The sequence below is a fragment of the Misgurnus anguillicaudatus genome, chromosome 8 (genome assembly GCF_027580225.2).
Source record: "Misgurnus anguillicaudatus chromosome 8, ASM2758022v2, whole genome shotgun sequence".
NCBI classification, from domain to species: Eukaryota; Metazoa; Chordata; class Actinopteri; order Cypriniformes; family Cobitidae; genus Misgurnus; species Misgurnus anguillicaudatus.
This window is the reverse complement of record NC_073344.2, coordinates 29,453,830-29,472,644: the sequence shown is the minus strand read 5'-3', so window position 1 is coordinate 29,472,644 and position 18,815 is coordinate 29,453,830. Positions and strand designations below refer to the sequence as shown.

At 38.0% G+C, this 18,815-nt stretch overlaps 1 protein-coding gene across 4 annotated transcripts in view; it reads right to left on the bottom strand.

The window, feature by feature from the left end:
- Window positions 1-4,705: 4,705 nt before the first annotated feature.
- The window catches only part of st3gal3a (ST3 beta-galactoside alpha-2,3-sialyltransferase 3a), a 60,391-nt gene continuing 46,281 nt past the window's right edge, over window positions 4,706-18,815 (bottom strand). For all 4 annotated transcript variants that reach the window (XM_055213112.2, XM_055213111.2, XM_055213114.2 and 1 more), the window contains 3 exons: window positions 8,600-8,746; window positions 5,505-5,651; window positions 4,706-5,279 (listed from right to left, as the gene is read on the bottom strand). In XM_055213112.2, the coding sequence (XP_055069087.1) occupies window positions 5,190-5,279; window positions 5,505-5,651; window positions 8,600-8,746 (384 nt within the window). In that variant the 3' untranslated portion in view covers window positions 4,706-5,189. The remainder of the gene's footprint in view (window positions 5,280-5,504; window positions 5,652-8,599; window positions 8,747-18,815) is intronic.

The window sequence follows — 18,815 nt, the reverse complement described above, 5'->3', positions numbered from 1 at the left end:
TTCAACCACATGGGGGAGCTGTAAGTCATTTTTACATGGAAACTACATAGTGTTGCTTTAATATTATACTGACTTTTGGCATTCAAAAAATTGGCTATTGCGACAAATATATCCCAGCGACTTAAGACTCGTCATATACAATACAAACAATAAAATAATATTTTAAATATTTACGGGTTTTGTTTTTTATATTTTAAGAATAAAAAATGGGTCTGGATACAACAATAAAATGTAAACATGGCAGGCATTTGAAATACAACAAAAGAAATGATAAGCCCATTGCAAAAAGTTTCCATTTGCAAAACAAAAGTGCTGAAAATGAAACAACAACAAACCTAAAGCTGACATGAATATGTAATCATACTGATATGTTGTACACGATGGCTTCCTTTAACACAACACTAAAAACGTCTACAAAAAATAACAGGTGGATTGTGTTTTCGGGTCATCTGGACGGCTGTACAGGTCTTGGAGACGGAACAAAAGGATTTCCAGGAACGCTGCTTGACCTGAGTCTCTGAAGCAAGACCCTTGAAAAATTCCTAAAACTTCCCATTAACCTTTTGGCAGAAGGATTTAAAAAATCCCATCCACACGGCAGTGACTCATGAGACAAGCAGGCAGAGTGTTTTTCTCCGCAACAGTAAGTAAACATCACACTGTTTGTTTAAGAAGATGGTACGTTGATCTCAGGCGAGAGTTTCAATGTTGTTTTGACCATCACGGCACAGATGCTGTCTGGTGCAAGTCGAAAATATATGTTTAGACCCATATGTCCTTCTAAAGGGTGTTTTGAATTCACTGTCAACTTTTTGTAGTACAATATTTTATATGAAGTTTATTTAACAAAGTTCAGGAGGAGCATGGTCATGCGAAGAGGTCTTTATATATAGCTGTCCCTCACCTTTGCCCCGTGACGTTTTTTGCAGCATCCTCCTCCTCACTTTCAGCTAGTACATCTATCCCAGTTAAAGGGGGGGGGGTACTCTGGGTTCAAGTTAAACCTGATCCCTCCCCTCGGACAGGTCGCCAAATATGCTTTATTATCACATTACCCTTTTGATTACGTTAATGCGAACACGTGAATTTATATTTGCATATATTTTAAATTCTGAATTTGAATGCTTGGTATTGCTAGTTACCTAAAAAAGCACTATTGCTACATGATATGTTCACTTTATTGGTGACTGTTTACCTAAATAGTGACTTGCAATAGTGTTACACATATACCTATTATTAGCTGCGTTTCCATCACTCTGATTTTATGCGCATTTTAAAGTATCGCATAAAAAAACGCCAAATTTAGAATAAAAATCCCTTAATTTGTAAAAAAAAAAATTACGCTAGCTTAGGGTAGTTTTTGACTTATGCGAAAAAGAGTAAAGCTGTATTAGCTGATGATGTCTTTCCCATATATGGGGCTAGACATCGTCGCATTGCTCTTGCTGCTAGTGCCTGCATCCAAAAATCTGCATTTCTTTTTCTGCATTCAGTTTGGCAATTACGCTGCACTGCTAACACATTTATAACTTGCCCGATTGTAACTAAATGCAGTCCTGTCTCCATTTTCGAAGCGTGCCTTCCCAGGTAAAAAAGTAGTATACTAGTGTATTAGAAATATGATTAAAGTACATCAAGTATAAAACAAGTATGCTTCTACTTGTTGTGCTTTATTTAAAGCGCATTTAATATGTACTTTTTAAAAGTATGCACAAAATGTACCTTAACACAACTATAAGTTGCGCTGCAATGCCTTTTTAAAGGGACACTCCACTTTTTTTGAAAGTATGCTCATTTTCCAGCTCCCCTAGAGTTAAACATTTGATTCTTACCGTTTTGGAATGCATTCAGCCGATCTCCGGGTCTGGTGCTAGCACTTTTAGCATAGCTTAGCATAATCCATTGAATCTAATTTGACCATTAGCATCGCGCTCAAAAACAACCAAAGAGTTTAGATATTTTTCCTATTTAAACCTTGTCTCTTCTGTAGTTACATCGTATACTAAGACCGACAAAAAGGTAAAAATTGTGATTTTCTAGGCAGATATGGCTAGGAACTAAACTCATTCTGGCGTAATAATGAAGGACTTTGCTGCCGTAACATGGCTGTTGCAGGCGTAGTGATATTACGCACTGCTGGAAAATATTCCCATGGCATTAAAAGTTACTAAGGGGACTATTTTCGGGCACAGCTATTTAGAAAATCGCAACTTTTAATTTTCCGTCAGTCCCAGTACACAATGCACTTACAGAAAAGTCAAGTTTTAAATATCTAAACTCTTTGTTGTTTTTTTTGTGCGATGCTAATGATCCAACTAGATTCAATGGACCATGCTAAGCCATGCTAAAAGTGGTAGCGCCAGACTCAGAGATCGGCCGAATGGACTCCAAAATGGCAAAAATCAAATGTTCAACTGTAGGGGAGCTGGAAAACTGGCACACCTCCAAAAAAAGTGGAGTGTCCCTTTAAGTATATTTCCATTAGAATGTCGATTGTACTGTAAGTGTGCTTAATTGCTCATGAATTTTCAGTAGTGTAATTTAGTGCACTTGGAAGTTTAAAAAAAAGTTGTTCCATTTTAGTATACTATTTACACTTGAAGTGTAGTCAAATGTTAAGTTGGCGTTAATACATAATTGAATAACTATACTTGGATTTGACTAAAATAGTACAAAATGGAGAAAAAAATATACTCAGTACACTTTTTTAAAGTATATTTTTAATGTAATTATTTTTCACCTGGGTTGTTTTATTTACTATTGGTTACTAGATTACCGATACCACCATCATTCGCTTGAACAACTTGAAGAAAATGCACAAAATTCGCATTCGTTTGTTTTTCTTTATTTGCGACTTTTGAAAAGATTTGCTTCACGTTTCGATGAAAACCCAGCTAGTTAAAGTTTAATAGACGTCTAACTGTAGCTCAAGAATAGACTATGCATATACGTTCAGACCAAAGAAAGCAAACACCTTGAACGCCTGTTGACTTTGCTTACATGATAAAATATAGTACATTTCCACGTAATTTTGTCAAAAACGGCACGTAACCGAATTCAATTTTATTTTGGGTAGAAGTGGATTACTCATAGCTGGACTATATTGGGTAAAATAGTTGGGTGATTCTCACGAAAACTTGGTTTTAAAAATGTCAAGCATGAAAATGTAAAAATTGCTTAAATTTACATTTTTGCCCACCAGACATTGAAAAACAAAGTCTGGAGTAAATGGGAACATTAATTTAAAAACTTTTACTTATCATTTAACACTTTTTGTAACAAATAAAAAAAATAGTCCTAAAAAAAATCTCATTACCGCAACAGTCAGAAAACATCAACACTGACATATTTTCAAAATGACATGACAAACCTGAAAGAACATAATTTGGAGATTCTGCACATGCATTTAAAATCAAAGTATTATGCTTCTATTAATTAAATTAACATTTAATAAGCATCTGTTGCGGTAATGATAATCAAAATGTCGTGTAAGCATTCTGACAAAACAATATTTCAAATTAACTGTAAAAAAATGATCTTACCTGGTAGCCATCTTGAAGTAACTGGTCCATGTGCTTGGTCACTCAAAATCAAACTTTATTAAAATTCTGTATGTGTGCTTAAACTGTTCTCAAAAAGTGTTGCGGAAGATGAGAACATCAGGCATGGACACATCATTTTCCTAATTTTTCTTCATTATTATTATACATGAATATTCAGTAAATATTTTTTCTGTCATCTAAAGTAGTCTAGCAAAACATCCATTTATTTTAAAAAAAATATTTTTATGTTAATTTGATTAAATTACAACATAACGCATGTTACACACAGCTGGACACATTGCGGTAATGAGAATTTCTGCAGAAAATGAGATAAAATTAACAAATTATAAATTCTTATGTTGAAATCACACATTGTGCAAGGTAGAACACAGTATTGTGTTTATTCTGATGCTTTTTAATATTAATATATTACACATTTTATAGCTAAAATCATTAGTGCCGTGGTGTTTCAATGGTTTCGTGAGAATCACCCAGTTAGCCATCATTTCACTCTTGGGTTTTGCTTGCTGGGGAGTGATGGAAATGCCAAATTTCGAATAAAAAGCCCAAAAAAGTTTTTATGTTCACTTGAGGTGGTTTTTGACTGAAAAAGAGTAAATGCGAATAATGGGAGATGGAAACGCATTTGCTGAATAAATACTGACGTAGCGAACATTAAACTCACGTGAATGATTGTCTAGCTCAGCTGTCGTTGTCTTTATATGGGGCTTGACGTCGTCGCAATGCCCTTACTGTTAGTGCCGGCATCAAAAATTGTGCATTTCTTCTTCTGTGCACAGTATTCAGTTTGACAATTACAAGCTGCACTGCTAGCAAATGTAAAACTTGCCAAATCGTAACCAAATGCAGTCCTGTCTCCATTTTCTAAGCGTGCCTTGTTTAATTGACTGTTGGTTACTAGGTTACAATTTGACTAATTCGGTCGAACAACTTGATGGAAACGCACCTAATTCGCATTTGTTTTTTTTATATAAAATAAAAAAAAGATTTGATGGAAACCCAGCTATTGGTATCAATTAATTTTGGTATAACAGCCCTTAATAGCACCAATTACAGCTTCAATACAGCACCCCTTTCATAATTTGAAAACGCATTCGCTTCCAATTCAAATAAGAAGCACATTTGAGACTAAAGACTGTACAAATGGTCAAGATAATACTTTAATAGACCTGGTCTCAGGTAACACATAGAGATGTATATACTTGTGTGAGATGCAGACAACAAGAATATGATCCAGTTGATGGCACAGATCAGAGCAGCAGAAAGTCATCAAGAACAATCGTTCGTTCGGTGCTGTTGTGCGTAGCCTGAGATCGAAGGCAAAGTCTTAAAGCATCAAAGTTTATAAAATAAAGCATCTTATGGACTGATTAAAATACTGTCTAATAAATACTGAGGACATAAAAACACAGTTTGTGTCTCTGCTGTGAAGTAAAAAAACAGGGTAAAGCAGCAGGTCTGCAGATCTCATCCAAAGCTGCGTCGCTGCTCCGAGCAAGGACGGACTTGTTTTTTCTGTGTCTTTAAAACAAGCACTAGTGTTCGAGGTGAAAACGTGGATACCGTGAGCACAAGCGGTGATGTCTGTTCCTCTAGTGGTATCACGTGATCCACCGGGCTGTGATGTCAGATCCCACCGGTTAAATCCTGAATGACGCCGCCCTTGACCAGCTTCTGAAGAAACTCCTTTTCTTTGGATATGTTGTGTGTCCATGACTGTGTGAAAATGAAAAAAGTAAAAACAGATTGGTGTAAGTGAAAAAACTATCAAAAGTTTGCCACGTGCTCTCTTCACACTTTTGATTTTCAGAGCAACAAAGCACATTGAATCATCCACCTTAAATAAACGTGCAAAGATGTTCAACATTTACATACAGGTCACTCTTTTTTGACAGTAACGTTTTGTTATAAGATGTGACGAGAAATAAACGGTGTGGTTACCTCTTTGATTGCTGACATCATGAGCTTCTCATAATAATGCAGAGGGGCTCTGGGTGTACTCATGTCATACCCGAATCCGGCCACAGCCACTTCATCACAGTTATGAAGGGCCATCGTGATCGCAACTGTCCCCAACGTGGGAATATTCTAGAGAAAATAAATACTTTTGCTTTACTTAAATGCATTAGTAAGTATTCAATAAAAGTGTCATACTTAAGAATGGAAAGATTCATTTGATGAAAATGACTCAAGTGAATCAACTGAACTGCATAAAAAAGACAAATCGATTCAGTGAACTCTGATGTGATTTTGTTTTTTAAGACTTCACAAAGAATCATTCAAACTGACTTGTGAACCCACTTGACAGAGGCACCAAACATAGATAATATATATAAATATATAGATAGATGCCTCTTTAGGCAAAACTTTTTCTATTGGGCCCTTAGCGTAAGTTGTCCGCCATATTGGAAGAGTCCAAGGCTAAATCTGTTCTTACTTTAAAACTGTTGATGTGGGTTGTTTTTCCCGTGGTTTAAATAATTTTTCCAATATTAAAATAAAATTATATATTTTTAAAAGTACATTTTGGGTTTTGGGCTAGTATCATTGGGCTAGATTTGATTGATCATAGGGCTGGTTTTGTTATGCAAATCATTCAACCCTGTCAGTGAACACCTGAGAGCAACCTGTCGCCATTATACACATCTATGATTATTAAATGTTTTGTGCTGTTGTGTAGACCGAACCATTATATAAATGCTAAACTAAAACGATGCACCAAGATGAAAGTGTTAGCTAACACGACATGAAAAAGTTGCTATAGATTAAAACTTGTAATATAGAGTTTATACTTCATAAACAAAACATCACATTCTCATTTGTGAAAGGTTATCCCAATCTTTGGCAATATAAATCTGCAGAGTTATTAACCAGAGATTCTGCAACAATGTGGTATCTTGGAAAACCGTGAGAGATGCAACTGGACTGTTCCAAAATGGCGGACGCGGCTACATATGAAGCAATCAAATGAAGCATCTCTGTATATTTATATCTACAGTATGTCATTGAAAAGCCCTTACTCAAAAGACACCCTTGTGTGACATAATTTAAATGAATGCAGCTTACATTTACAGCTCTTAAGTGAAATGTTCTTATATAAAGCATCAAAATAACACAAAAACATATTTCTAATTCGAAAGATAGAACAAATGATATTTGTTGTTTAAAGCAGGGGATTTCAAACTTTATGATGGCAGGGACCCCCTTTCCTAAAATATATCTAAAGGTATCTATGTCTTCATATTTTGTATAACAGAAACATTTAAACTTTGTTAGATAAATAGTATTTGTGATTAGGGATGCACCAAATGTTCGGCAACCAAAATGATTCACCCTAAAATGACTGATGGAATGAAAAATGTCATTGTTAAATAATGTGAAATAAATAAAGTAAAAAGGACATTCTGAAAATGTAACTTGTGCAATGGTGAGAAAATTGCAAAATAATAAAATAAAATAAATAGTTTGGTTGTTTGGTATTCGGCCTTGGGCTGAGTTTTTCATTTCACTCGGCTTCGGCCAAGAATTTTCCATTTGGTGCACCCCTAATTCTGATTTATAAAAACACTAAATTGTTTCCAACTTAATAAATTGCCTACACTGTAGACACTTTTTCTTTGTCTTTTTTCTTTTTAAATTTCAAGGGTACCCAGACCACAGTTTGAAAACCCCTGATGTAGAGCAGATCGAATTTAACACACAGACTACTGCCGACTGCCCAACGCAAACACTTCAGTACAGATAGTGTACAAAGTGTGACAGACTTTATCAGAGAGACAGACAGAACAATCTGTAGAGAGAGAGAGAGATCATCAACCGCTGTCTGATCCAATGAGTCTGGCCAGTTGAGTCTGATGTCTTATCACCACCTCTTGTGTCTAATCCTGCCTCAGACACTCGACCAGCATAACGATAACACAGGAAGCACATCAGAGATGGAACCACATGGATCACACCCCCTTTAAATGATGCGTTTCCATGTAAGCAGAGCTCAAACAGACTTCATATCAAGTTTTTGGGTCAGCACATCCATGTGCAGTGATCTAAGGGACACCAAACACCTTTAGAGCTCAATAGTAAAGTTCAAAAATGTGATCGATCATTTCCAGGAGTCTTAGTTAACTTCAAATTCAAGGACCTTTCAAGGACTTTCCAGGTCCAATACCCTCAAATTCAAGGACTTAATTTGGGGACGCATTTCAAGTGAGAGCAAGGTTACATAGTGTTACCTTTTAAGAAACATTGTTACAGTTCCCTTTCGAGGGACCTCGCGCTACGTCACTGCGGTGACACATTGGGGACGTCTCCAGGGGTAAGTGTGTCTGAATGTGAACATCAAATTCAATCAATGGTGAGGCTTAATGACAAAGACAGGGTGATGCGGGAGCTAGGAAGTATATCACTATCTGAAATATTGCTAAAGACGGCGTTACAGGGACGCAGAAAGTATGGCAAGGGAGACGCAGCGTCTCGTTCCCTTCTCAGGGAACAACAGTTACATACGTAACCCGAGACGATTTCATGTGTCAAACACAACTATGCAAAAAAGCATTTTGGTATCAATCAACATTCGCATACAGAAGATATAAGCATTTAAAGTGAACAGTTTAGCACGTGTGCTTAAAAAGTCTAGAATTTTTATGATATTATCACACTACACAGGGAATAATATGGATTTTTTCCCAGAATATATCTTGCATATAATAGATTCAAGCACTTTCAATGACCTGTATCTATGTATCTATATTTCAAAAACTTCCCAGGGCCTTGAATTTTTCTCCCCAGATTCACAAACTTTCAAGGACCCGTGGGAACCCTGCATCACGCATCTCTGAGGTTGTTAAGTGATGCTATAAGTCTTTATCTTTACATTTTTAAACTTAAAATATATGAAATACTTTAAATTTGTTTAATTTCTGCATTAGTACTCCTATCCTGAAGCCAGTTTCCATGTATCCATATCTGTGTGTATGTCAGATTAATTTTCTGTCTGAATGAAAGTGTGAATGGACATCTGGAGTGATGTTACTCCTCACCCCTCGTCCCATGACGCCGTTGTTGTGCGGAAGGCCGATGAATTTGAAAGCTGCTTCCTGGATGAAATACGGGTTCAGGATACGAATTTCCTCGGGTTCTCTGGGAATGACACGTGCCACAGATTTCCAAAATCCCTCCATTTTCCGCTGAAAGACAAAGATGGAGAATGGATGTCAACAGCAATTCACACACTGAATAACAGATGGAACAAATGAAATGGATAAACCTGCTTGACTTTACGGATAGACTTTACCATGAGCAGAAAACTTCTGCTCTGTAAATAAGCTATTATAGCCACAGAAAAGCCGTATATAAAACACATACAGAAAAGGCCGCTCAATAACGCGTTCAGCTGAGTAAATAAACCAAACACTTTGATATTTTAGAATAAAGAGGGTGACGCTAGCAATGCACTCGTTTGACGCAGAGCCAAGAGCGTGCCCAAACACATGCCTCTTGGTTTGTCTTATGACACGTACATTTCACATGCATCCAATACAGCTGAAAAATAAAGTCTGGAGCACTGCTGGGATTTCATCAAGATTACATAAAGTACCGTAAAAACTGGTCAACTGAAGTTGTCAAAACTTAAAGGGTTAGTTCACCTCAAAATTACAATTTTATCTTAAATCACGTACCCCTGTCTCATTTGTGATAAAAACCGGGAGGCCTGTGACTGTCCCATAGACTGCAGTTTAATAGGCTTTATGCCCAGCTGCACTACTTCCTGAACTTCAGCCAGCTCCTTGTTTCCTGTCTGCCATTTTTGGACAAACTGAGGTGTGTCTGATTATTGTTGTTGTGACTACTGATGTCAGGCACACCTGGATTAATCAGTTTGTCCAATAATGGCAGACAGGAAACAAGGAGCTGGCTGAAGTTCAGGAAGCAGCGCAGCCGGGCACAAAGCCCATTTTCACAATCAAGCCCAGAAAAGAACGAAAGACGCCGCCAAAAAGGTGCATGTGCCATCAGTAGCTCAACAACACCATTATGAAGCGACGGAAACACATCCCAGGCAAAGACAACAAAACAAACGATTTTATTAAACAATTTGTTCTCCTTTATTATAACATGTTAAAATTGCCACTTTGTAGGTGTGAGCAAAAATGTGCCGTTTTTGGGTGTTTCCTTTAAAATGCAAATGAGCTGATCTCTGCACCACAGTGCCGTGGTTGGATAGTGCAGATTAAGGGGCGGTACTATTATAATAAGATCCCCTTCTGACATCACAAGGGGAGCCAAATTTCAATGAGCTATTTTTTCACATGCTTGCAAAGAATGGTTTACCAAAACTAAGTTACTGGGTTGATCTTTTTTACATTTTCATGGTTGATAGAAACACTGAGACACTTTTTATAGCACTTAAACATGGAAAAAGTCAGATTTTCATGATTTGTTAAGCAGCCTGTATAAATGCTCGAACAAATTACTTGCCAGCGTATTCTGTGTCTGTACACAGAATGTGTCAGGGCACATGGACCTTTTTGGCGATGTCTTTCATTCTTTTCTGTGCTTGATTGTGAAAATCGTGGTGTGAAAATCACGGTTTTCATAAAAAATATCTAAAAATCTGTTCTGAGGACAATCAGAGGACTTGGTGGTTTTGAACAACATAGGGGTACGTGACTTCTTATAAAATTGTAATTTTAGAGTGAACTTATCCTTTAACTGTGATTTTCTAGTTTTACTAAGGCTCTACTTCACCAAATTTTGACAGATTTTTACAAAGTACACCTTTTTAATGATGCAATACCATGTCATAAATGTGTGTTAATAGCACAGATCTCTTCAGATTCATCTTGAGAGTCAGAACATTAAGCAGAGATGAATCAGCAGAATCGGTGTTGTTCGGCCGTTTGCTCGCTGAGAGTCATAAACACACAGGTGGAAAATGTGACGTGGCACAGAGGTGAACATAATACCCTGCGGTACGGAGAGAAGAGGGGCCCTTTAAAAGCCCCATGAAAAACAAGAAGTGCAAACAAAGCCACAAAGAGAAGGAAGACCCTGTATCAATCACTCGCCTTTACGCTGCGACAGGCCTTTGTACGGTGAGTTTCTCTGATACCTGTCGCCGAGTGCCTGTAAATAGGCCGGCGGGTAAAAAACAAGACGACTAATGGTTACGAACTCTGAACTCTCAGCTGATGGTGCTGATTAATTGGCACATTGTGCTTTATTACAGCACGGTCACTCAACTCCAACGTAGCAACCAGAGGGAAACCAATCTCGCCGTTGTGTACAGTGTCACAGCAAACGAGTCGAAAACAAATAATGGTACAATGTAAAATTACTGACAATACATTTACTCTAATTCAGTGATCATAAATGTTACAACAACTTTATGGGGCAGTTTCCTGGACAGGGATTAGACTAGTCCTAGACTTAAATACTTTTAAGAGCTCTCCAAACTGAAAACAACTTGCATTGACATATCTTAAAATACATCAGTGCCCTTTGTTTTACCTCAAAATGCACACAGGTAATGTTTTTAGTAAGGCATGTTTATTAAAACTAGTTATATTTCCTAATTAAACTAAGGCCTAGTCGTGGATTAAGCTAATCCTGGTCCGGGAAACCGCCCCTAAATGTCTTACTAAATATAAAATAGGTCAAATAAGTTAGTAGTAAGCAAAAGAGAACCAGTATAGCCAAACAATCTTTAAACTTTATTCCCTGGTTTCACAGACAAGGCTTAAGGCTAGTCCTAGACTAAAACACATGTTTGAGCTGTCTCAAATAACTTGCACTGACAGATCTTAAAATATGCCAGTGTCATTGATTTGTCTTAAGATACACACCAGTAATGTCTTTTTCTAAGGCATGTGTATAAAAGATTTTAGCTAAGCCTTGTCTGTAAAACCAGGCCTATATATTATATATAATTAGAGGATTCAGGGGTGGTTTCCCGGACAGAGATTAATTTAAGCCAGGACTAGGCCTTAGTTTAATTATATAACTAGTTTTAACAAACATGCCTCGTTAAAAAAAATTACTGGCGTGCATTTTGAGACAAAACAAAGGGCACTGATGTACAGTTGTGTTCAAAATTATTCAACCCCCAATGCTGTTAAGGGTTTTAGGGAATTTAGTGTACATTTGTAATTGTATTCAGAATGAAATCCTACAATGACTTCTTAAAGAACCATATGCAACTAAAATGACATCAATTGGTTTTGTAATATAGTAGTAAATGTTTCTTTTGTGAATTCTTCATTGACACAATTATTCAACCCCTTAAAGAACTACCACTCTGAAGAACAGAGGTTCATTGAAGTGTTTTCAATCAGGTATTGAAAACACCTATGGATGTCAGGGAACAGCAATAAAGCCTAATAAGCACCAATTAGGCAGCTTTAAAATGACTGTGATACTCAACTCCTTCTAAACATTTACTGGTGTGGTTACAAACATGGTGAAGTCAAAAGAATGGTCCAGGAAGACAAGAGAAGAGGTGATTAATCTTCACAGGAAGGGCAATGGCTATAAGAAGATTGCAAAGATGTTAAACATACCAAGAGACACCATAGGAAGCATCATTCGCAAATTCAAGGCAAAGGGCACTGTTGAAACGCTTCCTGGTCGTGGCAGAAAAAAGATGCTAACTGCGACTGTTGTGCGCTATCTGAAGCGTAGAGTGGAAAAAAGTCCCCGTGTGACTGCTGAGGAACTGAGAAAAGATTTGTCAGATGTGGGTACTGAAGTTTCTGCTCAGACAATACTGCGCACCCTGCGTACTGAAGGCCTCCATGCCAGAACTCCCAGGCGCACCCCCTTGCTGTCTCCAAAGAATAAGAAGAGTCGACTGCAGTATGCCAAAAGTCATGTGGACAAACCACAGAAGTTTTGGGATAGTGTTCTGTGGAAAATTAGAACTGTTTGGGCCCATGGATCAACGCTATGTTTGGAGGAGGAAAAACAAGGCCTATGAAGAAAAGAACACCTTGCCTACTGTGAAGCATGGTGGGGGGTCAATCATGCTTTGGGGCTGTTTTGCTTCTGCAGGTACAGGGAAACTTCAGCGTGTGCAAGGTACCATGAATTCTCTTCAGTACCAGGAGATATTGGATGACAATGTGTTGCAGTCCGTCACAAACCTGAGGCTTGGGAGACGTTGGACCTTTCAACAGGACAATGATCCCAAGCATACCTCCAAATCCACTAGAGCATGGTTGCAGAAAAAAGGCTGGAACATTTTGAAGTGGCCATCGCAGTCACCAGACTTAAATCCGATTGAGAACCTCTGGTGGGACTTAAAGAAAGCAGTTGCAGTGCGCAAGCCTAAGAATGTGACTGAACTGGAGGCTTTTGCCCATGATGAATGGGCGAAGATACCCGTAGATCGCTGCAAGACACTTGTGTCAAGCTATGCTTCACGTTTAAAAGCTTTTTTAACTGTAAAAGGATGTTGTACTAAGTACTAAGATTGAATGTCACTTGGGGGTTGAATAAAACTGATAATGATGTGAGCACAGAAAAGACATTTGTGGTTATTTCATTATAAATGTTATGTTATATTTGTCTGACCTACACATGCCTCTTTGATGTAATTGTAAGCAGGATGACTGAATGATCAAAATCAATGTCAAACCGGCCAAAACAATCAATTTCAGTTGGGGTTGAATAATTTTGAACACAATTGTATTTTAATAAAATGTCAGTGCAAGTTGTTTTCAGTTTGGACAGCTCTTACATTTATTTTAGTCTAGGACTAGTCTAATCCCTGTCCAGGAAACCGCCCCTCAAGGTTTTATTTGTCCCATAAGTTTAAAACGCACAGTGAAATGAAATCTGGTCAACTCTACCAACGTGTCCTAACTAAGATTCTAGCGACAAGCAATTTGACTGTCCACACCAGAAAAAAATGGTATCACAATGAACAATACTTCTAACGTTACAGCATTTTTTAAATTTTAGTTAATCTTGTTTAGTTCATTTCAGTATTTACTAATACAAGATCAAACGTTTTAACTCTTAACATTAGTTAATGCACAATAAACTAATATGAAAGATTTGGCATTAACTAGCATCAGTAAAGATTAATAAATGTTGAAAAACGATATTGTTCATGTTAGCTAATGTATTTACTAATGTTAACAAATACAAACTTATTGTAAAGTTTTACCCGATAAAGTGGTTCTTTAAAGCCTTGTTTATAGTCGCGCTTTGGTCCGCAAGGCGAGCCTGCGCTGATCGCGCGTGCGTCTGTACAAACGGACAAGGTGGTTATAGTTGACGCAATCGCTGTTGCACTATTTTTTAAACCTCCAGGGGGCGACGCGAGCAATCAAGTCAAAAACAACACAAAGAAGAGGATAGAAGTCGTCGTCCGCTGGAACAACCCTGGTGCTTCTAATATCAGAACTTGATATATAAATATGAGAACATGAATAAAACAACACTCTCTTAACTATGTCATTTCATTAACGTTTTTACTAAACAAGCAGTACAGACATCTTAAGTGTTTTTATTTTATTCCTCATCCAGTGGTACATTTACTACAAATATAAGCCAATTATTCTCAATCATATGTATAGAATTTGTTTTAATGGTAAGGTTTCCATACTTTACTTTAAGAGTGTCAGATAAATACTATATGCATTGTTGTTCATGGATTGATCAAAGAGATACGTCACAGGCTTGCCTAATCGGCCAGAATCGCCTCGAGGTCGGTCATTTTCGGATGCAGAGCCACGCGTGCAGTTAAAAAAATTGCAGTGCACACGAAATGGGGTCTTGCGCACCCAACGTGCACAACCACCCACACAGCGTTGACGCCATTTTTTGTGCTCATGCGGACGCGTCGAGTATAAACATAGCTTAAGGATGCTGCTTAAATCCGCTGTATAGATTTTAGCGGCATCTAGCATTGAGATTGTGAATTGCAACCGATGCTCATTCCACAGCTCACCCCTTTCTTTAGAAATGCATAGAGAAGCTACGATAGCCGCCACAGGACAAACACGACATGATCAAGGTAGTAACGAAACTCTATAAAGCACTTTGTCCTTTTAGGGCTACTATAGAAACATGGCAGCCGAAATGGCGACATCCATGTAAGGGGACCTGCGATGTGTGTAGATAAAAACGGCTCATTTTAAAGTAATAAAAACAATACAGTTTATTGTGTAAAGTCTTTATACACCACTGATAATATAGTTATGTATTATGTCCCACATTGCACCTTTAAATGAATAAAAATTGATCACAAACTCATTGCATAAATTTTTTATATCAGTGAATGTGTAAGCTTTGGAAAAAGTGGTCACTTGACCACAAGTCATTACTTTCGTTCATATCCGACCCTTTGGATGTCTCACTAGCGTTGGGTCATACACACTCGAATACTTGTTCTAATGGGTAATCCCTTATTTTCACAGCTCCAAACCTCCCCTTTTTTTGGTTAAAAGACTTCCTGACACATATTTGTGTGATGATTCAAGCCTGTAACCTGTAGGCGTGGAGTTCGTCCTGGGTTTTCCTACTCTTGGAGCTGTGATCATGTCCTGCATACGACAATGGCCGCTCTCAGTCTGACACACTGGAGGTGTGAGTCGCAAACTTTATCTCAGAATCCATCGGTTTCACACAAACTGCTGCATTCATGAACCGTTCCAGTCTTCAACAGCCGCTCGATGAGTGGTTGGGGATGCTGACCCCGACCCTGACCTCCACCCCTCCGTCTCCTCATGTCTGAATCACCAGACTTCAAGCACTCTTGATGCTCATAAACATCATTGTGTTCCAATGTGTAAGAGAAGTATGTCATACAAAACATCTAATGATTCACAGACACGGGCTTGGTTTTAATCCTATGTAAGCTGCCTACATAGAGTACATTGTTAGGGGGTCATTATGTTTCAAATAATGACCGAAAATAAAATCAAATAAATTTTATTTAGTAAAGCAGCAAATATAATAAATTCTTCATGCCTTAAAATAGCTTGAATGTAGCTCTACCCCCCTGCCTCATGAAATATATGCAGATCTATGAATATGCAAATTAGTCCACGCCTATACTCAATCTCACCAACTCAGACCATAGATATATATGTACATAGATTCAGCACTCGGCACTTCCAGAAACCCAGCTCTTTACACAGCATAAAAACTTGATTTTCACCACATGGGGACTTGCACAGTGCAAAGTGAACAAACATGAGCAATTGTATTGGCAAAAATTAATACATGCTGACAAACTATTTTGTTCATTGTTAGTTTATGTTAGCTAATGGATTTACTAATGTTACAAATACAAACTTATTGTAAAGTGTTACCGTCAAGCTAGACATAACTCTGAATGCTGAACGTAAGAAGGGCGATTCATGTCCAGTGTCACTGATCTCAGAGTCTAAACACTGACACCAGAACCTTTTTGATAACATCAGAACCCTTCAACAACTGCTGTTGCCCAGTCAAGCACATCAACCCAGTACCTGAGCCCAAATTCTCCTCTCTCCTCATACCCTCTATTATCTCAAATTGTCATTCATGAATTTGTTCAAAGCGATTTACAGGGCATTCAAGAAATACATTTCATTAGTATCCCAGGCAGCAGATGAATCTGGCCGGATCCGCACCGAAGTCGGCAGCTCTAGTGCGGAACAGGCCAGGAGTCGTCTACTGTCTGATTTAGCCCTTAAATCACAGATTCTGGAAAATACACAGATAATGGGTCTCATTCACTAAGCATGCGTTCGCACTACGCACAAATTTGTGCGTGTGATGTGCGTACGGATGTTTTCAAGAAAAAATCGTGATTCAACAAAAACTTTCATATCAAAATTTCTTCTATGTATGCAAAATCTAAAACCACTCGTACGCAATAATTACCTTCACCATAATCAAAAACTAGGCTATAATTATAATTTATACAACAGTTCTTTCTGGTTCTCGAGCTGATTGGCTAAGAGCTATGCGATATTGTGCTAATATCGGCACTGTAACCGCTTCACCTTTCGTATCATTCCACCACCTAGTGAATGGAGGTCCTAAGCAGGCTCATCTCTGAATGGAAAAACACAGACGCGCTGTTTTGAATCACTCTCCGTGTATCTCATTAGTTTACTAGCTCATAAATCAGTCTGTGAATCCCCAATCGGAAGTTATTATTGGATGTTACGTTAAAGTTAATGGGAGAAATGTCTTGTCACATCGTGTGGACGATTAACACTTCGAAAGAGGAATATAAACACTCGTTTTTTTTCTGGAGCTATATCTCATCAGAACGCGAAAACACCGTGGAACTGCAGGTAAGCACCGCAGCTTTTAAATGTGGACATTGATCATTTACTTTATCGTGACGTGACTATTAAAACATGTTATGAGATATCGCCACTGGTATAACGTTATTTATAAGCAGCATGCAAAAACATCTCTCTGACACTTATAAAAAACCGTTTTATATAGTACTGACAAGAACAAAGTTAAATAATAATAATCGAGTGCTCGTATCACGTTAAGAATAAATGAGAAAGCAATAGTAACGTTATACAAGTAGTTTTATTAACTTTTACCTCGCGCCAAAACAATAACAACACAAAAGACACTAAATATGAATAAAAAACAAGTAATAGTTTGATCATGACACCAAATACTGCTGATTTGATCTCATTTTGACGATCATAAACAAACAAGGCCAACATGAGAGCCAGGGTATCTCTGTCAGACATGTAGCCCAGAGAGGGCGGTGGTCAGCGGGGCGAGTGAACACTGACGTCCGCTCATGCTTTGGTTCTCATACGTACCGAATCTCACTAAGCAAACGTTCAAACAGGCGCTATCTTTACTAATCGACTGCAGATTTAAATATAATACATATACATTCTCGACTGAACTAATCTTAAAACTACACTTTGTGACCAAGAAACGGTAATATAAAGAAACGGCTTTTCCGTCCATTGAGTTGTTATGAGATTCAAAGCAGCCGAAAGTGTTACCTGTCATTCTGGCCGCTCTCAAATCCGTGGCGGAAGAAGTAGTTCTCAGACAAAGAGGCTTTTAAAATAACTACGTTGTTGTTTTCTAGTTTTCGTTTTTCAAACGTGTGCCGTCGAACTGTTGTATAAAAGCAATATCGCTCTCGGAGTCGTGTGATATAGCTCTATATCATCACGGCTGTGATTGCCTCCGTGCCTCTGGCCTAATCACAGCCGTGATGATATAGAGCTATATATCACACTCCTACTCGAGCGATATTGCTTAAATATTTTCTGTATTTACCTTATTATTATTATATACATTATATTATACATTATTATAGCCTACTTATTTTTACACATATAAAGAAGATGCACGTAATGTCAAATCTTCACGCTTTCCTTCCTCACTTTTTAAATCTCCACATGAAAGCGTCTGCTTGATGCCTAATGTAAACGTCATGTAAATGTCCAAATGTCAATCACTTGATCTCCTGTCCATTTTATTTTAGATAGAGATGCGCGTCTCTGTCATATTAATTAAATGTCATATTTGTTTACGCATCCAATTCTTATTTAATGTTACTCCGGTCGCTAAATAGCACTGGCTTCCTCCAGCGACAACAAAACTCCCCAAATAAAAAAATGCAATGCAAAACTGAACTTTACCGATAATAAATATGTTCATAGATTTCTTTTCGAGCTCTTTTGCTTCAGTGACAAACTGCTCTAAAATTTTCTGTGCACCAGCGCTGCGGAAAGCCCTTATATGGAGCTGGTTTGGGCGTGTTTTATGCAAATTACCAACCTCGTGCATGCAACCGCTCATGCAAAACACTCCAAATTCATTAACGTAAGAACAAGTATAAGAACAAACTCATGTACGCACGTGTTGTGAATTAGGCAGAACATTTTCGTGAGAAGTTTAAGTGTGCGTATAAATACGAAAAACGTACAAAAAAAAACTAATGTGTCCAGGATTTGTAAAGATCCCATAAAGACATCTGACATCTGGGGCCCGACAGGCTAAGCCCATTTGGGCCGGGCTAGGGCCGTTTTTTTTACAGACCGGGCTCGGTCGGGCTTATTTTAGCATCTCTCCTCATTGTGTATGTGTGTTTGTGTGTGTAGCAGAGACAGCGCGCATCTGAGAGCGCACGTCCGAGACAGAGCATGCATTAAAGAGCTCTTAAAAGAACTTAAAAGTGATTGATATTGGTCTCGGGTCAGGTCGGGTTGAAAAAATTGCAGGCATTGTCGGGCTAGGGTCGGGTAGGGCTTGAACACTACGGGC